The sequence below is a fragment of the Apteryx mantelli genome, chromosome 8, assembly GCF_036417845.1.
Source record: "Apteryx mantelli isolate bAptMan1 chromosome 8, bAptMan1.hap1, whole genome shotgun sequence".
In the NCBI taxonomy this organism is placed as follows: Eukaryota; Metazoa; Chordata; class Aves; order Apterygiformes; family Apterygidae; genus Apteryx; species Apteryx mantelli.
This window is the reverse complement of record NC_089985.1, coordinates 16,609,438-16,635,760: the sequence shown is the minus strand read 5'-3', so window position 1 is coordinate 16,635,760 and position 26,323 is coordinate 16,609,438. Positions and strand designations below refer to the sequence as shown.

At 37.4% G+C, this 26,323-nt stretch overlaps 1 protein-coding gene across 1 annotated transcript in view; it reads right to left on the bottom strand.

Annotated features, from left to right (window-relative positions):
- The window catches only part of CRB1 (crumbs cell polarity complex component 1), an 80,727-nt gene that overhangs the window by 43,492 nt on the left and 10,912 nt on the right, over positions 1-26,323 (bottom strand). Inside the window, exons 4-5 of the mRNA XM_013961197.2 lie at positions 25,925-26,064; positions 24,469-24,651 (exon numbers count right to left, since the gene is read on the bottom strand). Coding sequence (XP_013816651.2) covers positions 24,469-24,651; positions 25,925-26,064 — 323 coding nt within the window. The remainder of the gene's footprint in view (positions 1-24,468; positions 24,652-25,924; positions 26,065-26,323) is intronic.

Sequence of the window (26,323 nt, the reverse complement as noted above, 5' to 3'; positions counted from 1 at the left end):
TATGAATCATTAGGACTGACTTTCTTAAAGTGAAGTGCACTTTCCAAACCTTTACTGACTGGGGGACAGAACAATGTCTGCTTTACTCAGTTTATGGCAATCTCTGTGTTAGTGACTTGTCCTGCTTTTTTATTCTGGAAGTCAATTGGATATATGAAAAGTGAAGTTGCAGTGAGCTCTGTCCTATTTTGGCCAATGTTTTAGTACATCTCCTGCCTGATGTTGCCCACTTTCCTGCCTTTAACATAGAAAACAATGTGTCCATAGGTCTTATATGTGACTCAGTCTTGTGTGTCTGCTATAGAAATGTGGATTTCACTGTTTTTTTGTGGCAGAAATAAAAGTGAATGTATGAATACAGTATAGAAGCAGCAGGATCAGGTATGTACTTGCCCAGGTCAAGAGCTATAGCGTCTCAGAAGAGTCAGAATGAACTTAAAGAGTTATAGATTGGAAGCTCTCATTAAACCTTTTGTAGAAAAAAATCAGCCATGTGAATGGCATACTATAGAGTCTCTCTAGATACTTTGTTCCTCCGTTTCCAGTGCTATGCAGTTATTCTGTGCATATTTGTTAGTTTATTATCCAACAGCACCTGTGAGGCATCATCTTCACCTTGTAGTTGGGGTCTGAGTCACACATTGCATTAGTGACTTGCCTCCAGAAAGGATGAAGCAAATGTATAAGCTGAACCCAAGTTTGAGATAATGTTTAGTGTCTGTGTTCTCTACCTCGCTTCCCCTTTCCTTCATGAAATTGTAGTTATTTTTATAGAATAGAAATCAGAAACTCCCTGAGGCATGGATTTACTTTCTGCTGCATTTGGACAATATGCTATCATTTCCACAGCACTTGGCCCTTAGATACAGCATCAGTTACTAAATGCAAAGTCACAGAGCCACTTAAATACGTATCATTTCATAAGTGCTTTGGTGTCTGAATACAAATGTTTATTTTTTAAATAATGTTAATGATATGTTGCAAATAATGACTTTTTGAATATATAAATATACATACATACTATTCTGTAATAAGATTAGCACAAACATAAATATAGGCCACACTAAAAGACAAGTAATAAACCATTTCTTTTTTCATATCAAGGATAAACAAATCAGCTATTCTTACTAGCGGTAGCTGATATTGCTTGTTATTTGCCAATTGCTGTGCAAGCAAAGACCACTGTCACTCAAGATAAAAGCACTCTAGATAAAATGATTAGTCAATATTTATAGAACTGTATAAGCAATTCAAATAGCTCAGGTTGGAGGAGAAGTTATGTAAAAAAAAAAAAAGTGTTCTGAAAGGGTGTAAGACATACCTAAAATAAGTGCAAGTGTGAGAGGGAATATTAGTTTTCTTTTCAGTGGTTATAAGCATTAGCTCAGCTAATAATATTTGTATTAAGTAATATTATTCAGGATTATTTTCTCTTCTAAATGTATTACACACCTATCTAAAATGTCAGATTTCAGAAAAATAATCTGAATATTTTAATTGTATTTCTCTCCATGTTCAATGATTATATTTCCTCTTATGAAGTTTAATTTAAAACAAAGATGAAACAGGCTCCTTTGACTCTCTTTGGCAATACCACTCATATCTTTGTCTCCTTTTGTCACTTAGACATTTTTACTATAGGGTAACTTTTCTCTAACCATTAACCTCATAGTTAAACTATTTGTTTCAAATTTAACAGCAGATGATTTCTGCAGAAATGGAAGGACAAAAGCAATTATTCAAGCATAATTCTGCTAAGCACTGCTAATTTTCGGTTCCATCACGCAGTTAAAAGTATTATCTAAATTACACTTTTTATACCCACCTTTTTTTAGAAATTTGTTTACAACCTTTCACCTTTCCAGTTTCTTGACACCTTATAAACATCATACAAGTACAAGCAAATAGTCTGGATAGATACTACATGTTCAATACCCTTTGAGTGCGCATAATATTTTACAAAAAGAAAATATTTACCTTTAAACATTGTCATTAAAATGATGTAAGCTTGTATCCTAGTTGCAACCATCTTTTTCTGAAGTAAAAAGGATGGTTAGTATTTATGCAGTCCACAAAATAAAGTTTCTGTAAAACTCAAAACAATTCTAGAAACAAGGACTCTTTTCCAGGATTAGCTTGCTCCACTTCTGTACCTGCTGATGTCACCTGATGGTATATTTTGCCCAAGCCAGATCAAGAAGGCTTAAAGTAAGACTCATTAAACTGCTTACGCAGTAGATATGTGTTCTACTTACATTCTTTTTCAGAACATTCTATCCAAGTGTGATCATACTAAACTTTCACTGTGTTTCCACAGTAAACTTTCACTGTGTTTTCATAGAAAGACATATTTTTAGGATCTCTTCAAAACTGATTTGTCACTTGTTATGATTCCTTTTCCTATTACAAGAATGATTTTTTTAAAGGACTGTATTTTCTTTAATTTTCAAAAGGGTTATTAATCCACATCAACTTCTTCACAGTCATTGTCATTCAGAGAAACTGTGTATCTCAATAAGCAGATAGAAAAGACATAAAACTGCTCTCATGTCTTTATTTTTTGAATTATTTTTCCTCTATTGGCTTTCATTGTGCTACTTACTGGAAATTTACTTTTGTAGATTTTTGAGTGTGTTGAAGACAGAAAAAAATCATTTATTGAAACATGTCCTTTTTCTAGCTCCTGAGCAAGAAAGAAGTTTTGATTTAGGCCTAATTTAATGAAAGGAAAATAATTATAGAGTTCAATAGATTGAGGTACTTTTTATTTCTGTGACAATGTAAACAGTGGGACTTTTTTTCTTTTCATTATATTTTATTTACATGATGAATTGCATAAAATTAGATCAATATCTCTTTGTGTAATTAGTGAAATGCGAGAGCAAGAGACCCTTTCCAGGGGCTCGTATTTATACCACCCAGCTGGCATAGGGCAAACTCTCCATTCAGATCTTTGTTTTGTTAGTTTCCCATTTTAAATCCTTGGCAATCCTGAGGTCCTGAAATTTCTCTCAGTCTGTCTTGTTGTATTTCCTCCACATTACATAAATAATTTCATCAGTCACTAAAAGAGAAATTAACTCCATGGTCCAGTAGTCAGGGCTATGTGAGGTCCTTCTCTAATATATTTTTTCTTCTTGATCAGGACAGTAGCTCCACCAAGAGACAGAGCTGCTTCCTAGCTGATGGTCCCCTGCCTGGTCAGGGATCTTGCAAGCAGGGTAGGTCGTGAAGTTCATATCTCTGTTTGGGCAGTCCTGTGTGCTCCTCGGCAACTCTGGATTCTTTCTCAGTTTTCATCCAGAAACTGCATCCTGGCCCTGAGAAATCCTTCCTGACAAAGGTTTAATCAAAGCATGAAAGCTCCCCCCAAAATGTTGATTGTTGTCAAAAAGATGTTTTCCAATTCCTTTTCCTCCCACAACTCATTCATTAATTGGGAAATTCCTGACCTTGTGCCAAATATATTTTTTTAGGTTCACCAAGAGACTCGTACTGATGATACAATTTGGATTCAGTTAATCAGCATTAGCAGACTGTAAAGACAGTCTCACCCTATCAGGATTTGATTCACAATTATGCAATGTGCAGTTGTTCGTATCCTGATGCTCAGAAAACCAGCTTCTTCCAGCCTATGCTACAGACATAGAATGATTATTACTGTAATAAATGCAAATACTGTGGGTTAAGAATGTCAGTCAGACTCTTTGAAAGGTAAGCAAGGTAGCTTTAAACAAAATAGCATTCATGTTGATAAATTAATATGTATTTACTTTCTCACTAGTATTTATCTGATGTCTCATGCTAGAGCTTGAAGTTTAAAATGCATTTTCATTCTGAAAATAATGAAAAGTCGGAAGTTCTCAGTTATCGTCACTCCCTTTACAATAGGACTCTGATAATGGTTCTGAGGTAAGGTTGTGAACATATGTGTTGTCAGCAAGTTGGGGTAGACGTATTATTACAGCTCACTGAAAACAGTTGATGCAAAATCTCTGGGTCACCCTTTTTATCTCTGTTAGTACTGACAAACGTAGGGGAAGTGGCCTTAGCCTTGTCTTGGTCACCACTACCTGAAGTTTTAACAAAAATATAGTAGGAACAGATCAATGAAAAATGTGTTATCTTGCATGAGTGTTCTGAGCAGGGCTACACGTTAAGAACCTTGCATTGAGAGCCAATGTCTCTCTCCCCCAGTATTTGTTAAGGGTGACATCCTCAATTAACTCTACAGTCTATTCTGATAGTGAAGCATCTTCTCTTAAAGTCAGTTTTTGGCTAAGTCATAGATTCTAAGCATCTAACTATAGATAGAGAGAGTCTTCAAGTTTATCAGGAACACATTTGAACATGACATAAGCAACATGGCAATTAGCCTGAAGAAAAAGCAAAGATCCGAATATAAGGCTTTTGCTTGAAGCTAATGGTGTAACGAATTAAATCTGAACATACTCCACATTTGGGAAAGCTCAGATGTGTGGGTCAAACACCTAGTTGAAGAACAATTAGAGTCGTGAGGTCAATCCATGGTAAAGAGAGTACATTCAGACTTCAACTTCTTAAGAGCTCATAGGGGGCTTTTGGTTTGTGCCTAAATAGAGTAGTAGAAAAAGACAAACCAAGAAAAATAGTGGTCTGCTGCTCAATGACGTCAACAGCTATCAATCAATGGCATGAAGATGAAAATGTTTAATACCTGCTTCCTATCAACCTCCGTATCAACATCCGAACAGAAGAGTAGTCCAATTAATAGCAATGATAGAGGGATAAGATCTCCATCTGCAATAAGTGACAGAATGGGTTAGAAGTTACCTGGATTTGACGAACTTCATCCTAGGACATTTGGAGAACTGCTTGAAGCAATCTCAGAACCATTAATGGGTTTTTTGAACAAACCTGACAATTACAAGTGAATTACAGCAAACTCTACTTACTTGTAACTTACTAGACTAAGGTTTTGATACTGCCTTTCAGAACTTTCTCATGTACAGAACAGGGAAGCTGGTCTAAATGAAACCACTATAAAGTGTGTATAAGACTTCTGTAATCCTGCCCAGAAAGTAATTTTCAGTAGCTCACTGTCAGACTGGGAGGCTGTATTGAGTGGAGTTTGGGATTGTCCTAAGTTTGTTCTATGCAGTGCTTTCATTAAAGCCGTAGATGATGGAATCAAAAGTATGCTTATTAAGTTGTCCGAATATGTAGAGTTAAGAGAAAATTTGAGTACATTAAAGAACAAGATTAGCTTTACAGCTGATCTTGAGAATTTGGAGAAATGGTGTGAAAAACACTGGATTAAATTCAGCAAGGACTAGTTCAGTTTCTATGGTCTTACGCCAGTAATTGGTAATAAACAGTAATCAGATGGAATGTTTCTACTTTACACATCCTCGGTCACACCTAAGCAGGAATACCAGTCCGGTTTTAGGTCTGCATTGCAGGGAAGATCTGGATCAACTGGAGAGAATTCAGAGAAGAGTGATGAATAATCACAGGTCTAGAAAATATGACTTGTGAGAAAGGACTAAAAAGGGGCTGTTTATTCTAAAGACAAGAAGAGGAAAGGGAACATAACAGTCTTTTAGTACATAAAAGAGGACAGACTCTGAGACCATAGTAGACAAGTGAAGAAGTCATTGCTTTGAGCTGCTCCATTTAAGATTCACGTCAGGCTTTAGGAAAACATTTCTAATGATGATGCAGTAACAAAGTACTGGTATAAGATATCCTCCAGTAGCTGTAGAATCTATTTTGGGTCCTTAAGAATAGGCTAGAGACCAAAGCGCATGGTGTGACACAGGTCAGCTGATTCTACAGTAGGCACAGGGACAGGCCAAATGATGTCTGTCCCTTCCAATTCTATTTTTTCTATGATTCTGTGATTTCCTAGAATAGAATAATTCCCAGCATGAGTTGTAGATGTGTAAAACTATGCATATGTATATATATAGTGTGTGTGTATATATATATATATATACACACACACTGTGTACTGTATATATGTGTATGTGTTTTTGCAGAAACACAAACACATATAGATATAAAATGCGAGTAGGAGTTAACCTTGGACAAAATTTAATTGTAGCATGCTCTTTAGAATATGCTTTGTGGACGAGGGAGAGAGTTTGCAAAAATGCTTTCTCCACCTATCTTTTACAGTTTTTGGAAATGTCTGTTACAAAATGCTACCTCAGTCAGAAACAAGTTTTCTTCAAGGCACTCATTAATCCTGAGGCCAGTGGAAAGATCTGGCAGAGCATATATTCTTCAGGACTCCAGATCTTAGCAGATAATCATGAAAATTCTAACTTTGCCACATCTGTGCTGATAATTACAAAGAGATAATTACTCTTTGCTGGAAGGAGGAAATGCATGTTCATGAGTGAGTAAGCGCAAGGAAATAAATTGACTATCTTTATGTCATTGTAATTAAAACTCATGCTGCTGGGTATAAATCAGTTGTCATGAAGGTCAGGAAGGAGGCTCTACTCTTCTGTACATCAGTGTAGAGCAAGTGAGAGGTATTTAAAAGGATTTTTTCTATTTTCTTTCAGTAAAGAACTGGCCTATATTGGACACTGAACTTAATGTGACCAGTGATCTGATGGGGTATGGCAATTTTTGTTGGTACCTTAGCAAGTAAAAACTCATGTAAAATGAAGGACAGAATACAGAGCAGAGCTGGAGCACATGGCAAGTTGGATACAGTTTAAAATAGCAGAATAATAAGCATTTACTTACATTAGGATAGTTTGCACATGATACCTTTCACATAGAAATCTAATTTTGTAAAGCTGTAAGACCTTGCTATTCATTGCTTTATTGCAGACAAATTCATTATTCTGCTATTTTTCCTCTTGCCATTTGAAATGTACATATTAAGTTAATACTGGTTAGGAAAAAATATATATAAATAGAGTTCAGCGACTTGGCTTAATCATTAAATATGTCACTCTTTCTGAGGAATATGGAATTCATAATGTGCTACATTCACTATGGTATGCTGTAACTCAATCTTTTTAAATTTTGCTGGCCTGAACCTTCATAGACTAGTTTGGATTTTCAGTAAAAATGGATTTTTTTTAAAGCAGTGAAAAAAAAAAAGCCCAATCCCTTAATCTCTTACATCATTAAATGTTTTTTGAGGGCAAAAGTACTTGGAAATTTTTTCCACTTGTTTCACATGTTTTGTCACACCTTGAAGAGTGTTCATTTGAAAGGGAATAAATATATGTACATGCTGTAGGTGATTAGTTGTTTAGTGAGAGTTGGTGTGTTTATTTTATTTTATAAATATTGGAAACAGCCGACTGATTTAAGCATTGGCTTCAGCTTCCGTGTAGATCAGCCAGCCTTTTTCATGAGGGTGCCTTGCAAAGCATAAGTATTCCTTACGCAAGGTTCTGTGAATGGCACAGCCAGAGGTCAGAAACATATAGCCTGTGAATGGCATGGGGCCATGTCCTAGAAGGGCAGCATGGCAAAACTGTTGCTTGTAGTCTACACCTTCATCCCATATTTTGATTAACACAGCCAGCCATGTGGATCCAATTGTAGGATTAAGGCCTGAATCTGGAGTAAAGAGAAACTCGGTGAAGAAATATGTCCCCTCATGGCACTCATTTTCCTTTCATTTCCCTACTCCTGGAGTCAGCTTTATATATAGGTAAAACAGCAGCTGCTGTTGTGGTTGGCTGGTGGGGGTAAGAAAATCAAACAATGGCAGCATAGTTTTCCCAGGCAGCATCCTCCCTGAGGGGGCTTTCTGCCTGCACTAACATACGTGTATGTAGCTATGGCCATATCGTTGATCTACGCTAGGAAGTGTCAATGAGAGGAAGGAGAGCTGTGAGAGAGAGAACACAAGTACAGGGTGGGATAGATTAAAGTGAAGAAAGATGACATTAAAAGAAGACTGATTAAAGTGGAGAAAGGTGATTTATGGAGGTGAGAAAGATACTGAGATACTTGCATTGGTATTTGGGGACAGCATTCTTGCTGGAAACGGAAGCATGCACAGGCAGGTAGTAAGAGGAATGAGTGTGTATGTGAATACATATAAGCATATAAAGGAAATGTGAGGGAATGCTTAGAAAGACTGCTAGACAGAGATAAGGTCTATACAAAGGTCTGAGCTAACACTGAGTGGAGGCAGGAGACCACAGAAGTGATGCCAAAGACAGAAGAATTAGAAAAAAGGAAGTCTTTGAATTTGTGTAATGAAATAGAGATAGCTTTATGAGATGAAGCAGAGAAGTCAATTCACAAAATGTAGAGAAGAAATAAGATAGAATCATAGAAGAATTTAGATTGGAAGGGACCTTTGAAGGTCATCTGGTCCAACCCTTCACTCAAAGCAAGGTAAACGTTGAAGTTAGATCAGGTGGATCAGGACCTTGTACACAGAAGAAATTGGAATGATTTCAGTGAATTTAATGAATTTATACCTGATTATAGACTAGATATGTGGAAGCTAAAGAAATATATTTCATTTTCTACTTTCAGTAGGTTCCTATTTTTGTGTTCCTGACTTAAAGTTGCAAAAAGACTATATAAAATTCAGGTATTTTTTATGTTTCACCTTTCAGGAAAGCCTGGTAAGACTGCTGAATTCAGAGCATTAATGATCTGATTTGCATTTTTTGTAGATTTATGAACTTGTACATACAGACATTGTGTGTGCATTTGAACTGAAGTGTATCCAGAGGGATCTTAAAACAATCAATACCTTTGAGTGCTTTAATTAGATCATACAAGGTCACGTTTCATTGACTTGAAAATCTGTTTGGAGCATATTATTCACTTTGGAATTGTAAAACAAATTAATTTTCAGTCCTACAAACACTTAAGGGCTTTTAAAGAGTGCTTACTGTTGATGAACACATCTATTGAGAAATGTATGCTGCTTCTAGTCTCCCCTAAAAGGGATTTTCTACCTTGTCTCTTGTTGGCTGTTTCCTGTTTTTTTAACTGAAGTAGGCAAGTACAGTCACTGTGCTGTCTAGTGTGAAATGGTCTCTGCCCAGGGAAACAGTGCTTTGAAAATATTTCAGTGATTTGCAAGATTTTTCATTTTGTTAAAACCAATGTGAGTCCATGCAACATATAAAAGTGACTATATTTACATAACTTCAATGTCAGTCCATATTAAAACTTAGCAAAAAAGCCAATAGGCTAGAAAATCATAGTTTTAATAGGGCATATAGAACTTATCTGAGAATGGAGTTCTGAGAATTGAAAAATATAAAATACATATGTGTGAACATACATAGCATGTGCATACTGTGGGTATTTTAAACTGGTATAAATAGCATGAATATGATCTGTATTTATGCTGGGTAAAATTATGTTCCTCTGTACACATAGTTAAAATTTGTTTTATTATCAATATAAATACAGAAAAATAAGTCCCTTTCCCCAAACTATCCATTTCTACATTTTTTACAGGGCAATTACTCTACCTGATGTATGTTTTCTTTACTGATGTAAATAGCTGTGATATGTTATAGATCAGGAACAGAAGATCATGGACTGTGGTCTTTAGAACAAATTCAATATCGATGTGAATGGTAGACCATCATACCTCTTTTGCCTTCAATAGTAGCGTTAATTTCTCTCATTCCCTTCAATGTTAGTTCTTGTGCAGTGTGAAAACTCATCCAAAAGTTAGGTTTGTTTATCCAAGATTTCATATGCCTAACAAAGCTTGAAAAGAGGAAGTGTGACTGCAGCATATGCAGGCAAACCCAAGCAAGCTTCACGCTTGCTAGGTCACATAACAATCCCAGTGACAATGTGATAGCATGGACTTCAGCTGAGATTATACATGCACGCCATGGACTTCTGGCTGTGTTGTTTGGGGATTACCTGGGTCATACGAGGGGTATATGATTTAGCTGGGTTAAATCTAGCTTTTGTACATCTTACGTATTACAATTACACTTCCTACTGCTGTGCAGACGTATCCATAGTACAGCATTTAAATAGTTTTCTCTATTTGTTACTATAGCCAGAGATTGAACCTTATATTCTGACCTCACATACAGGCCTAATAATAAGGATTCCTAACCCTCTTTGTTAAGAAAAAACAGTGCCTACATTACAGAGACTACAGCCATAATAATATTGATCTTTATGATTCTCTAATAGTATCATAGTTGTTAACGCAGCCAAACTCTAAGAATTATAGCTGTGGGAGAGCAATCTGAATCACATCCACTGAATCTATTTCTAGCAGTTAATTATCAGCACAAATTATCCATCTTTGCTAGACTTTTTTCCTCTGTCTGAGACTGTTTGTCTTCTGAAGTGCAAAGTTCAGTGTCAGCAAGGGAAAGAGCATGCTTTCCTTAATCCATTTCTCCCTAAACAGTCCACGAAAGTTCTTGTCCAAGTTCATTTAAATTTTTTTTAAAAAGGGATCAGCACTCAGATGGTCAGTAAAAGGCTATCTTAACTTCTTTGAACTTCTCCTTATACCTGAAAAAATCAGTCAGGGTATGTAAACAGAAACAGGTTGTGCCTCCTTATAGTCACCTTAGTATTTATTTCAAACAGTTCAAATGAGCAGACATAAAAATATTAATTTTTATCACTTCTGTTCCTCCTACTAGCAAACACTGGGTAATTAAGAGCTAGATGCTACAGGGAACAATTCATGTAAAAGAGCTTTTATGTAGCACATAAAATTAATTTTGGTGCTCACGTTATCAGCTTATTTTTATTATTTAGTGTCCAAACATACATTTTGTGTTCCTGACAAGACCTTAGACCTGGGACTCATCAGTGATAATTAATTGTCAGCAAAGTATAAACCTCCTGAGTCCAATTCAAGAAAAGCATTAAAGTGATCAGTTTTTTGTTGATGGTGGATTAAAATTGGAATTTTATACAATTATACATGTAGGTATACAAAATTGGAAAGAGTGATGGTACACCAGATGGTTGTACTTTCATTCAGGGGGACCTTGCCAGGCTAGAGAAAGGGGCAATATTCAGGAACCTCATGAAGTGCAACAAAGGGAAATGCAAAGTCCTGCCCCTGAAGAGGAGTAGCTCCCCAGGCACCAGTACAGGCCGACTGGCTGGAAAGTAGCTTTTCAGTAAAAGACCTGGTGGACAACAGGCTGAACATGGGTCAGCAATGTGCCTTGCAGCAAAGGCAGCCAACAGCATCCTGAGCTGCATTAGGCAGAGCGTTGCCAGCAAGTCAAGGGGGGGTGATCCTTCCCCTTTACTCAGCACTCGTGAGGCCACATCTGGAGTGCAGGATCCAGTGCTGGTCTCCCCAGTAGCCCAGTAGACATGGACAAACTGGTCCAGCAAAGGGCCACAAAGATGATTAAGGGATTGGAGCATCTCTTGTAAGAGGAGAGGCTGAGAGAGCTGTAGCTGTTTAGCCTGGAGAAGAGAAGGCTTGGGGGGGATCTTATCATTGTATATAAACACATGATGGGGGGCAGTAAAGAAGACAAAGCCAGACTCTTTTAAGCGGTATCCAGTAAAAGGACAAGAGGCAGTGGGCACAAACTGAAATACAGGATATTCCATTTAAACGTAAGGAAAAACTTCTTCAGTGTGAGGGTGGTTGAACACTGGAACAGGTTGTCCCAAGAGGTTGTGGAGTCTCCACCCTTGGAGATATTCAAAACTTGACTGGACACGGTCTTGAGCAATCTGCTCTAGTTGACCTAGCTTTGAGCAAAAGGGTTGGACTAAATGATCTCTAGAGGTATCACCCAATCTCAATGATGCCATGATTCTGTGATATAAATATATATATACACATAGAAAGCTATGTGCTTAAGAAAGGATGGTGTTTCTGGTCCACACCTTTATTGAGGGGAGTTGAAAGGAAAGTAAATTTTAAAGGCAGGAAGTAAGCTTTTCAAAGCAAAAACCAGTTCACCTGTTCCTTCCCCTTGAAGAAGTTTATTTTGCCTGATCTTGCTAACATGATTCCTTTCATGTATACAATTCTACTTAAGACCTGACCACATAAGCATGAGGCCCAGCTTTAGTGATATCCTGCTTTTAAATTTAAAATACTGTATGTTGTTAAATAATCCTTTATAACAGGTACAGATGGGAAATCTGAGACATGGCTGTACTGTAAAAGTTAAGAGTATGTGGATTTTTTTAATGCCTTCACCCAGTATATCGCAAGTGTTAATCCAAGAAGATTTAGAAGATTACTTGTGCATGACAGCCCTGAGGATTTCCATCATTGTGATCTTCCTTCCAACTCTTTTTTTGAAGAGCGTAATGACCTATAACAACTAAGCTTTATTCTCTGTGGAGTCTGACATTGCTTCTGTTTAATGGATCAGACAGTTTGTGATACATCAGTACAAGACACTTTCTTCCCCACATCAGCCTAGGGTACCTCTCCAATATTTCCCATCTGTGCTGACCTGTGCGATCAAGAGGTCATGTCCTGAAGTCAAACCCAGAATCGAAACACTCACTTCTACCATGGGCCAGATTATTAATGTAACCCATTTAATTTACATCAAGCTGGAACTTGACATTCAATTTCTCAGTCAAGAAGCAATTATTTTTAAAGGAACATGCCAACAATTTTGCTTGGCTTAGAATAGTGAAAGTTCAAAAGGGTAAAAAACATTTCACACCATAAATAAAAAATTGATTATACTTGAAAACAAAGTTTGTAATTACTACTGACATTTCTGAGCCTAGATGAGGTGCCTTTTATGTTTTAAAAACTCATGCCATTTATGCCACTGGCATTATGGGAACCTTATGTAAGGATCTAAACTAGTCCTTTGCTGGTAGTTCAAGGATCAAGAGGAAAACATGAATATTTTGCATAACACTTGAGTAAAACACATATTTTGTTGAGTGTAGGTGCAGAATTCATTGTGTGTGCTTAGGCCTTAGCAGGACAGGAATTCTGCTGCCTCCTTCCACCCAAATTACTTCATCAGCAAGACCACTCGCACAATCAGCAGAAGCCAATACTTTGGGATAGAAAGATTATGTTTTTTTCTTGTATGAAAGCCAAGCCTCCAAGGTGCAACAGATTTTAACTAATAGTAGCCCTGATTTGGGCTATGAGATTACTCCTCCATACTTAAAATTGTAGTGCTATTTTTTTCTACAACTCTTATAGCTCTGAGTGAGCTTCACGTGATTGGCTGAAGACCCATATCCCTAAGCTTCATGTGGAAGATGCTGCTAATCAAACTGTGTAGTGCTAAAGCCAAATACTGATATTAAGAATTTGGATCAGCAAACAGTGTTCATCAGAAACTCTTTGAGCAATAGTATCTTCCAGATTAGACTCTAATGACTGTTTTGAAATGCTGTCAACTAAAACTAGATTTTTGCTCATGTGTAGCAGATCTTATACATACACAGTTTTTTATGCTTACCCTGCTGGCTGGAAGGTCAGAAAGAATACAGAGAACTTTCTTACAGCTCTGCAAGTAGTAAAATGGTGATGCTAGTTCAAAAGAAACAGGGAGTTGTCACATCAATTTTAAGACAGAAATTTACATTGGAAATACAAAATAACAGAAGTGCAAGAATAAAAACGTAAAACGAGCAAAAAATATTCTCAAGCCTGAAGAAACTATTTCAGATTGTAGATTAAAACAAATTACATATTTTTACATATGAGGGCAACTTATACTTTTCTGTGGATAACACAAGTAGCAGTTTACCAAGTAGAGGCCTTTACTCAGGATGAAACAGAATACCAGCCCACCACTGTGGATGGTTTGAGGATATTTATTTTTAAGAAACGGCATTTCAGAGGCATCTAAAAATCTGTAAGAAAAGTTATATGCATGGAAACAGAGTAGCTGAGCTGTATGAAAATTCTAACTTCTACAAGAACTAAGTGATAAATGGCATTACAATATTTATATTTAATGCCATAGCAAGATAATAGTAATCTGCATACTTTAATCTTAAAAAGTATATGCCTGCATCTTGACTTTTTATCTGAATACAGGCCAGTATTGCTGGCATAACAAATATGTACAGGTTTGGCACACAAACATATGTTTCCCAGAAGCCACAGAATTAAAATAATTAATTAGTAAAGGAGACCAACATAAACTTCGGTTTATTAACAAACATAAATATTGCATGCTGCAAATCTTAAGAAAAGGATGAAGACAAATCTTTCATTCTTACCACAAAACCATCTAACCAGACAGAAGAGCGTGCACTTCAAAATGGAAAAAAAGAAGTTGTGGACCTTTTTAATTAGTGATCAAAGAAAGGCTTTCTATAAGGAGAGCAATAAAGTACTCTGAAGGGGCTGTTATGTGTGTGCATACATGTATTTATAGAGAGAGTGTTTGCATATGTGTGTGTGTGTATATACACACATACATAAAAAATACATACATGCATACAAACATATGGTTCAGAACTACTTGCCCATGTGCTATTTCTGACTGTACTCCTCCAGCTTCTCTAACGTCACTCCTGATTTCTTCTGTTATGGAGTGAAAAGAGAAGTAATGCCTTTTAAAAAGTCTGGCTGTATAATTTACTGAATTTCCAATAAACTGGATTTTAATGGGTTTAACAATGGTGAGATTATTAAGGTTGTTTTCAAAATCATCTGTTGAGTAAAACTTTGAACTATTAAATTAGGTCATTTTGTTTATCACTTGACATTTGACCCTAAATATTCCATTAATTTGACTGTATTGAGGAAGAGAAGTATATTAGTCCCATAGCACAGGTCTTCATTGGCTACTTGTTAAGCACTTTCTCCAGATTTGTGTAAATTATATGATGTGTAGATTTAAAGAAAGTTTGTTTCTGTTTGGAGACCAGGTTGTGCATCTCCTTGACTTAGAAACCTGATTGTAATTTGACCAGAATGATGTAGGCTCATACAATACAATGCTAAAAAGCACAGGCCGTAATGTAGCTTTGAGCTGGAGAATCACTTTTGTAAAAGGATGAGCAGAGTTCTGCTGTCAGTTTAGTATGTGCAATACCTTTGATTTCACCAAGGTTTGTGCATGATTATACCATAGACTACAACTTAACATTGTAAATTCATTAGTGGTTAGCTTTTTGTATATGTGTATATCCAATATATTTTTGTATGTGCATGTGCAAGAAACACCTTTCTTTAGAAAACATATAGGATAATCTGTAATGCCAATGTGCAACAGACATGTAGACCTGACATTAGCATATATACAAGCTGGAAAGTACACAGCTGTTTGTGTTTATATTAGGGAAAAGATGATCACTGTTTTTTTAATAACAGGAAGGTCACAACATGAGTCCTATGTTTAGTTCTAGTTTGCATAACACAATGATGAACTGGGGCAAATGGAAACAAGAAATGCAAAGGCTATAGACTGCTTTACAGGGAAAGATGGAACTAAGTGGATTCACAAGCTCAGCCAAGAGGTAGCAAAACTAGAATGTAAGAGGCTGTAAATATCTGAGGTATACCAATCAAAAAGGATAGGAAAGGTTTATTGCTAGCATTCAGAAAGAAATAAAAAAGGTAAGTAGGAAGGACCTGAAGAAAGCCCCAGAGGGAAATTTCTTACTGGAAATTTGGAGTTTTGTAACTGGAAGGCAGTCATGTGGAGTGTATTCCTAATAGGAATGACCAGCTAGGAGTGGGTATCAGGAAAGAAAAGAGGAAGTGTATTTGGAAAAAAAAATACATGCTTGAAAAGCATTCTTCCTACTGCTGAATAATGTACAATTGTCTTTCTTTTAGAACACTTTCTGTCAAGTAATGGACTTACAGATTCCTTAAATCTAAGGACGTTACTTATCTGTGCGTTTCAAGATCTGGGAGCTTATGGCTGAGAAGCAATTCATCCCCTCCTTCCATCCTTCTCCCTTTCAAGGGAACAAGCTTTCCATGCTGAAAAGTGTTTATGTGCAACAATGTTTAACACAGAGAGATGTGCCAGATTCAAAATACCCACTGCTTGCAGGCTCTGTCAATCACATCAGACTACATTATACAACTTAACATAGCAGTGTAACTAGACAAAATAGATCATAGTAGTGATGGATCAGCTATGAAATTTTAAAGGGTAGAACTCAGTAGATGTTCTGAAAATAACATTGGTAGTGCCTTCCTAGGGTTTTAATTTCCTACATTTCTAACTCATACAAAAATGAACATTGATATTTGTGCATTCTTTTGGTGGTGTATAATGCAGAAGTGATGGCTGTGAGCTAATTGAGTTTCCAGTGCCAACTGCAACAAGAAGGGGAGAGATACTTCTCATGTAATACATATTTCCAATGAAAAAATATGCACAGTTATATCAGGACCCTCAATGTCATTTTCAGAATTGCAAACCAATTGTCAAGTCTAGGGACTAATTCTGTAAATTGCTGTCATGAAAAGTTCCAGAACTCCTTTCTTAATCATCAAGGTTCAGCTTTTACATAACTCTGACATAGATCTTAATTGCCAGTAAAGATACTTGCTTTTCTATCAAAAAGTTCCTTTGTAAACAGGACTAATAGGGGCAAGCTGAAGCTTTTAACAAAGCTGAATTTTATTTCATTAAAAGGGGTGCTCTGCATAGTTAGTGCCTATGCTAGCTTCATGTTTTGTATCTAGGATCTGAAACTATTTCAGTCTCAACTTATAGCATATCAAATACAGGTAACTGGATCTGATAATTATGTACAGATACATCCTCAGTGGGTTGATGTGAGACTCCACTGTTTGTAAAGTACTGTGACATCCTCAGGTGAAAAGCAGAGGCAGTGGGGCAACCTTGTTGCTGTGATCATATTGGACCTTAACCTTTTTATCTATATTTCTAAAGTGGGGATAATATTTATGTACTTCACAGTGATTGTATGTGAATGAATTTGCTTGTATTTATGAACTGTTCAGATTTTAGGGAAGTGGAACCCAAGTTCCTGAAATACTGAGGTAAATATAGAAACATCAGATGGTATCATTTTCACTTACAGAGGTACATGCTGCTGTCTTCTGAAAAGTCTTCCACTAAACCAGAATTCTTTAGCCTGATAAACAATGGGTAGCCGTTACAAGGCTCGTTCCATTTAAACAATCACTCTGTCAGCCCACTGCCATGGAGGAAGGCAAGTTATGTCATAAGAAGATTAATTTTTGTGAGAAATCTTAGGCTTTGACAAAGTATCTCAATATTAGGAAATTAGGAAAGAGCTGGCATGAGTTACACAAGTCAGTCTTAGCCACTTTGGTGATTTAGATGCCTGAGGAATGTAAAAATTAAACTTTCTTGCACTAAATGGTATTTCCAGAGTTGTACAATCTCTCATGGTTGTTGAAGAAGAGCTCTAACTGAAATAGAAATCAAATGGAAATGTCCCATGAGCTCTGGCAATTTCTTAACTTTCTCTAGATATAGCCAAATTTTCAGTGCTGCCATCGATGTTTTGAGGTATGTTTCCTGTGTATGGCCATTTTGGTACAACAGACTGTAAGTGCGACTTCAGCTTTCTCTCTAGGGAACTTTCCAGAGGAAATCAAAGGCTTAATGATGAGTTTGTTCTAATAGCTGAGCACGTAAGAAATGATCAGTGCTCATTGCAAAGAAAGCAATTTGACAAACAGTGAATAGAGAGGCAGGCAAGAAACTGGTGAACATGCATTCTTGTATTCTGAAACCCATTAAAAAAGCTGTCTACCTCTTTCCCTGGAGTTGTGCACAGGCCAGGATTAAAGGACACACTCCAAAATTCAAAGAGAATGTCCTTAATTCTAAGAATTAAGAAAAAGAGAGGAGATGAGAAAACTTGGTGACAAAAGTAGAGAAGGGAAACTTGAATCAATTCAGCATAGGCACAGGTGATGACAAAATGAACAACTCTTTACAAGGATGCTACAGATTGCAGAAAGGTTAAAAAATATTAGTGAATAGAATCATTTAAAGCCTGTCCAAATGTTCTTTCAAGATCAGAGGCTTTAGGAGAGATGGAAAAAGTACATTAAAGTGCTAATTGTCCTTTTTGCGTAGTTTTTACAGGCAGTAAGCACCTTCCAGGCCCTGAGGACATCCTGTGTTGATATAGCACTTGCATATACTGGTCTTGTAACTAGTCTGGCTGTTGGTAGGGACTGGCTGGGAGCAGTAAGACAAATTCCTTCCTCTTCCTTCTACCCCGTGGTTTTGAAACTGGAGCATGAAGGAGTTCACTTTCATAGAGTCTTGAACTGAGATGGACAATGCAGCATTATAGAAATAACTCTAGGAAAACAATAAGTGCTTGCCCACACTTCGAAGATGGCAACACTTTTCCATTTTTCACTGTAGTTTACTTCCCAGTGCCGGCAAGTCTCTTAAAGGCTCTGATTTTTCATGAGGGATCCTTTCATAGCAGTCTAACAGTGTAAAAGTGTAAAATTCAAAAAAAAAAAGAATTGAATTAGGGTGGAAAAAGATGTAGGTTTGCATCCCCTTTACAGCCTCTTTACAATTCCAGAATGGTAAGAAGCCTGTACATCAAGCCTTATTCTGTTTAGGGTGTTTAATATGTATTGTACTTAACAATATATAAATAGTATTTGTAATTTCTCCTTAGACCAGCTAACCTTGGATGGATGCTTGATAATAGCAGCATTTTCCTTCTTGAACCTTTGCTTGTATGTGGAGGCATCATTAGCTAACAAAAATTTTGAACTTGAGTGCTTGTCCTTCCTGCAGCGGCAGCCTGTGTCCTACTGATGAGAGATGCTCTTGACACCTTCCTAGCTTGGGAAGGAGACAGGATCATGAATTTATTATGCAGGATCCACTTTCCCAGCATAACTTTCTCACCCTGGAACAACTGGGTGTTGCCATGACCTACACTACTGCTACTCTTCTAAAAGATGCATGGTGGCACAGTCATAATCTTCCTCAGCAGTCGTTCTTGCTGACTTGCTTACTGGCTTCTTTGTCAAACTCATTGCTGAGCCATTCTCACAATCACTTCAGTAAAGTGCCATCTTTAGCTCCTGGGTTGTTTCTTCGTCTGACAAGAAGTCAATCTGGCATAAGGAGACATACTGATCATAATATGGGCAGGTCTGTGATCTGCCTGTCTATAGTGTTACTAACTTTGGCTAACTGTAATTGTGCATTTTTTGACCTTTACAAAGACTGGGAGAAACTGCAGCCCTCAGTTTTCATTCCTGATTAGTGGAAAAGCCTTCTTATAGACAATTAATTGCTGCAGGAATCAGAAAAGACCATCTCTTTTCCCTTAGGACCTTCAGGAATTTGGTGTCAGGAGGGATCACCCGTTATTATTTCCACAAAGGATGTTGGGAAGAGAGCAGAAAAAAACCATCAGCTCAAGCCAGCCCAGCTTCTCTCTCTTTTTGTCTCCCTGCGATTTAAAGATATCTTGGTTTCTCCCTATTTCTCCTCCTTTTTTCTCTTGATCCTTTCTTTTGGCATAGGAAAGGAAAGTGAGTGAATGTTCTCTGAATATTCTTGTCTTCTTCTAAGGCTTCAGAACTGAGAGAAAAGAGTCTTTTAAATGGTGATGATGGGCCATGAAATAAAGTGGATAAATCTCGTGTGATGGAGGAATGATTGGCTATTGTGGTGTGAACAGCTGAATGGCAGATGAGGAAATAAAGAAAAAAAATGTTGGAGTTTGGGGAGAAGATGAGAACTCTGTTATTAATCTGCTTAATTTGATCTTTGTAAGAATCACATTGCTCTATATGTCTATGATGGTCAGCAGCAATGTGATCATTGTACAGGCACTAATGGTTGAGAAGGGTGTTAAAATAATAAAATAATTAAGAAACCAAAAATATATATTAGTATTGTGAGCTTTCCAAGTTAGTGATAATGTACCTAGTACCCTACCCATTTCCCATAAATAATATTTAGGTCTGTATAATATTGTCACACACAGAAAGAATGCTAGGGGAGAGGAGTATGGCTGGCTGAGACAGTCTACGCAGTGTCTCTGCTGAGGTGGTACAGCTTATGCCAATATCTAAAGACAGGCAGAGAAATGGTAGCCTGATACCCCATGTGCTTCTGTGTTTCTTTCACACTAACTTGAGTTTAGAATGACAGTCCAAATGTATCAGATTTTAAGCCCTGGTCCCATGATGTTCATAGTTCAGTATCTGGATTGAGGTTTTCTTTAGTTAGTGTTCTCTCATACTGGCCATTTATCTGCCTCATCTTCTGGTTCCAGGAGACAGTTACTTCACACATATGCCAAGAATTGAATACACATACGACACCAGTCTGATCATATCATTTTCTCTTGCAGTGGTCCAACAGACTGGGAAAAGGACCAAGAAGATTTAAAAGGGAAAAATGGAAAACAAGACAAATGGACAAAAAGGCCAAAAAAACTCCCAGGAATTCATGATGCCAAAGCAAGCAACAGTGCTTGTGGCACAACTGGTAAATAATGGATAACAAGACACCATAAATGGTAAGGTCCTCAGCAGTCAGGGCTCATTTGTGTGTCACTAGGCAGCAGACACTCCGTCAACAAATAGATTAGTGGGCTCTGCTCTTCTTACACCCATTCTACTGAAGGAAAATGGATGATCTTTCTTGCTAGTGACACTGTCCCACTCATCTTGGCACCATTGGCAACACTGCTATAGAGGCCCAAGGAGCAGAACCTGACTCCCTTGCACACTCGCTCCTCCCTGGGCTCAGTTCAACGCTGGAATGTGTTAGCTTGATAGACCTTGCAAGTTCAGAGGCACGTTAAATTTGGCATGGTGTTAAATTTATTACAACCTGGTGAAATGAGTCACTAACAAATCCATAGCTCTGCTTTCCTTCTTTCCCATGTTTTCATGAAGGAAAGTGAAAAATTTAACCTTTCAATTAACAGTGTTCTTAAAAAATGTGAAATGCTAGAGCAATACAATATATCCATGATTTGAAAGGACAAAGTTTTAGAATAATTATTGCCTTTTGCTAAAGGTAACAAATCTCAAGCCCTTTAAAGAAAGCCCAAGTACTTTTGTGTTAGGGAGCCAACGGACCAAGGCAGTATCAACAATCTAGGGATTGCTACTGCAAAAGCCCTGAGACCTCTTGAAATTTGAGTATCCGCAGACCCTTTGACTTAAAAGGGAGGTGGTGAAGCTTAACCCTTTGTAGGACCTGCTCAGCAATCTTCTGTCTTGGATCTGGGATTAGGCAACTATCTAATGGCCTCAAAAAATTCCTAGCTGAGATAAATTCTCCAGGCTGGGATTTTTTTTTTTTTTTTAAGAAAGGAATTGTGTAAATTACTTTGGTTGCAAACCCACTTAGATGGTTTGGAGTTTAACAAATGTGTCAGATTTGTTCCTTCCAAGACTTTTAGTAGGATTACTGATTACTTTTCAATTCACCTGAACAACCACCAACTATAATAAGATACTGCCAGATAATATTTATTCCTTTCTCCCAGCTGGAAGAGGCAATATTTCATCCTGACATAGGCATATGTTTAGGTTCCATTATCTTCTGCCCTTGGGGCTAAAATCTGTAGTCTGAAAAGTAGGTATTCTCAAGTTTTCACTTGAAATACAGTAATTTGTTTGAATATTATCCAGTGATTTCAAAGAGGCCTTTTTATACTTGTTACAAAATTGGCAACTGTCCTCAAATTTAATGACATCTTTCCACTGATTTCAATGGCTTTTGGATTAGGCCCCCACAGTACAGGGTATGTGGATTTTTATTTCTTCCCATTTCCCTGAACAGTGAAGTATGGCTATAAATATTCATTGTTCTGCAAGTGCTTCAGTGAGACAAGAGCGTTAATAAAATATTGAATATGATTTATTAAAGAAAATCTTTGTCCTGTTTCGGTAGGAATCTGAGGTTTTATACATTGTACATAAAGCACATACAAATATTCAGGTGTTGAGGTTAGAAGAACTGACCTTCAGCTCCAGGAATGTAGGCCTTTGGCTGTCAGCGAGTTGTACTGATACACAGATGAAAGGATCTGACTTTTTGCCTTGTAGAAGGGCAGTTGACTGTTAGTTCATATATATCAGATAAGCATGTAATATACTGGGTTATCCTGATCAGGGATTCATCTGCAGTTTGAATCATACTACTGCTACTGACTAATCATAAGTCTTCCTTAATTCCCATTAAAGCATGTGGTTTATTTGTTATGAATCTGGCTATAATTGGAGAAATGATTTATCACCATCAGAAGTGAATGTTTCCGCTTCTCCTTAAAGGCTTCTGCCATATAAGGAAGCGGGGGCTCATTTTGAGCACTTTCTATTTCAAAACTACCTGGGGGAAGGAGAAAGGCCAGAGAGAAAGACTCAGGATTACTGAAGCAACTAGGGAGGTTAGCTATATTATATCTACAGGCATTGCTGAATTCCTGAGCTTTAGCAGAGCTGTTACTCCTATGCAAATCAGTCTCATAGCATTAGCTCAAACTCCAACAATTTTTTCTGTAGCTGATTGATGGAGCTAAATCTAGGGTCCCTAGGGATGCTAGGTTCCAGTCTGAGCAATACTACTGTTTTCTCTATGAGTACTTAAGTTACTTGTCTTCCTTGTATCTCACACAGGCCAGCAAGAAAATGGCTTAAAATTTAGGCCATGCTGAAAAATGGAGGCAGTGGATGAGTTGACAAGATTAACCTAGTTTTGCCATTACTTTGCAGCATGTTACTGAAAGGCATTTCACAAACAGCTTATCCAGCCATCCCTGGTAAACATTATGTTCTTCTTGCCTTCCACTGTCTGAGCATACAGAATAGCAATTTTGTTTTTTCTAATTAAATTTATATATAACATCCAACAGATATTTCAGTGACTAAACTTACATAAAGTTTTTTTAAAAAAATATAATGTTCTTATTTGCATATGAAGTCAGTAGGAATTTCAGGGTCTTCAAGACTTTTGTCAGCCATGCTATCTCTGGAGATTCCTGCATTTTGATTTAAGAGCCTGTCTATTGAAAATAGATTTAAGATTAATAGATTCATAGATTTAATAGATTCTGATTCTCTTTTTCAAACTGACTAGTCTGCCTGTGTGTGGTCCCACTGACTCCCTGGGGAGTAAGATAGTCCTCCACGTGGATAAAGCCAGAAGAATCACAGCCCAAATCAGGCAAACAAGACAGGTGAAGGCAATAGGTGAAGGCAGTTGGGAGGATAAAGAAGGATGAGGACTAAACAAGGGAATTTTTAAAGTTAGGGTGAGAGGGGAGGAAAAGAAGCCTGAGGTCTGGACATCACTGGAAGGAAGCAAAGAGAAAGAAGTGGAATTTGAAGAGGAATCCAGAGAGGTAAGGGTGCTTAGGACAGACTGAAGCATTTAACAAGCCTCAGTGGAAGCCTCATATTATACTCTCTGAAGTAGAACAAAAGTACAACAGCAACACTTAGTGACAGGATAGGGAAGGGCAGTTAAGGGGAAGGGATGGAACAAGAGTAAACAAGTCTCACTGCCAGTCTGAGGAAAAATTAATTGGGAATTCAGAGGGAAAATTTTGATCTCTCTCTATGTATCTGCTAGTTGAAGAAATCAGTCATACAACCTACTAGCAGACACAGGGAAGTTTAGAAGTTGCTCGGGTGACGAGTGGAATAAGAAATTGAAGACTAGTTAAACTCTTCCAACTATTTTTTTTCCTTCAGAATGAACAAGGGAATGGAATTGACAGAAAAGTATTACAGACGCAGAACCATACAATCCAAAATTAACTTCTTGGTGACCGTGCTAAATAGTACAGACTGTGTTAGGCTATGTTAAGTAATACAAATCTCAATACAACTTTTTTCTTATGATTACCTGTAATATTGATAGTGGTTTTTTTTGTTGTTTTGTGTGTTTTTGTGTTTTTGTGGGTTTTTTTAAGAACACAGCTATACACACAACTTATTTTTCCTTTAAGCTGTAGAATATCACCAACACACTATACTGTCAAATTTATCAAAAAAGTCTCATTATACTCATTGTGAAGGCGTGTTCCTGCCAATCCCCAGATGTTGCTATGCAGAATTAAATGAGGAATGTAGAGACAGAAATACTGAAAGCCTGGTAATGTTATTCCATGCTGGATTTATGAAAATGTTCTCTTATTATTATTGATTTTTTTCATTTATGTAGTACAATACCTGTGCACAGTGCAAACACATGATAAAACACCTGCTAATAAAAGCTTATGGTATAATTCCAGCAAATGTGATTATGAATAATAAAGTTCTACAGACAAAGCTGTAGAAGAGACAACAGCTCTCTTTCTTGCTGTCTGGATTGGCTTAGGTGTCATACCTGGAGTCTGCTGGTATCTTGCTAGTTTCACAACTTGTGGAGCAAACTCATTTTATTTCATACATATTTCTATTGAAACATATGTATTATGACCACCAGAGGGACCCTTTGCACTATGACACCTTAAAACACAACTTTTTTTCTAAAGATTTATTTACAGCAGCCCTAAACAATAAAATATTTAGCATATTATTTCCTAAGCTTTTATCAGAAAAAGTCTTACCTGCAAATCCTGGTTTACAGCTACAAATATAGCCCTCTGCCTTATCATAGCTGAACTCTGATGGCAGTCCTGGAACACTTCCGTACCAGTTAGACCAAGACAGCTCTACACATTCACTCTCAGAGAGGCATGGATTACTGCTGCACTCACTTATATCACTTTCACAGTCGGAACCTGTATATCCTATGAACAGAAATTAGAAGAAGGTGTTTAATTGATGTACTGTCGATTCATACCAGATCTGAAAATATTATTGTGAATATATATTGTGAATATTAGGTAAATTTGGTTTGAAACTCTGTCATGTGCTCAGACACCTCCTGGACACTCTCTACTTCTTAAAGGTGCAAGTGTATCATTGCAACACTTTTTCTGGGCTAAGCAGCCAGATGCTGTTTTTCTGCTTGCTTTTCTGCCTGGGCTAGGTAATCTAGTCTGTGCTGTACAGACTTTGACTTTTACTAGGAAGTAATGTGGAGATCTGTGTGGATAACAAGGCACTGCGCTGTGTGGTGTAGATATGCTCTTAGCCTGTGCAGTGTTCTCCTTACCTTTGCAATGCCTCCCTAAGACAGAGGTGCGTGGGGAGCGTAAATTTTTTCATGTCTGTGAAGTGCTTTATCTGCTTGAGTTCAAAGTGCCACAAAACTCCCCAAGTTCCCAACAAGTGCTAAGCATTCTGCCTAATCTTTCTATTTCTAATGCACTTATAATATTGTGCTCCAAACACACTGTAGTAAATACTTTTAAAAGTGCACTGTGTTCCTGCATCCCCACTACAGACACAGACACTGACCTCGTTAGACGTCTAGTTAGTCTGCATGCTGAAAGGTTCACGAAGTCCCCTAAAAACATAGTGTCTGTGTCCACAGTGAGGATGTGTGAGAACTTTCCCAAACTCTCAGATATGCAAGCATTGATAGTACAGGAGAACAGAGCCCAGGGTATTTTCACCTGATGTTGCAAGACAGAAGAACTTGCATTGATGACATGAAGGAAACCGGTTTCTCAATATCACACCTAGTTTAATTTTATTTATAAATAGCCAATCATTATTTTGCATGGAAATGTAAGTTTTTAGGCTGACTTAAATGTCATGTTAGTGAAGAGTAAAAAAGGGATGTTAACAGCAGTGACATTCATGTATCAAATGGATTGAAGGATTAAGCATCCAGCTGGGAGGTGGATCTCAACTTCTAGTTAGGCTCCTGTCTTAACTCAATTATACTGGCAATTGCTCTGAAGAAGGCCTTTTCTTTTACTGTGCGTGGAAATCATTCCTTAGCAGGGAGAAATGAGTGACTTACCCATAGGGTTCTGGCTCATGATAAGTGAAGCCTATCTAACACCAAGCCCATAGAATATTTTTAAGTTTATGTAGTTTTATTGTATCAGCAAAGAATGAGGTCTTACTACAAAAGCAAAGAGGGCATTTACAGGAGAACTTAGAGCTTACCTGGCCAACAGTGACATGTATAACTGTCAATGCTGTCCTCACAAGTAGCATTATTGTAGCATGGTTGCGACCGACATAAGGGAATTAGGGTCTCGCAGTGTAGGCCTGTAAATCCAGTACTGGTACAGTTGCAACTGTACCTGCAACACAGAATGCCAGTGTTTAGGAAGAAGTCAAGATATCTGGCTCAGTTTCTAAATCTACACAGGCTTCCTATTTAGCTTTGGGTAACAGCTTGCACAGTTGAGTCCAGACTTGAGAGCACCATCTGGTGTTCTAGGAGAAACAAAAGAAATTTAGAATGGACAATGAGCCTTTTTCCTGAAAGACATGGTTTTGTTTTGGAACTACTTGTGAACTCAAATTGGTTTTGATAGGTAATTTCTTCTAAGAAAGTGA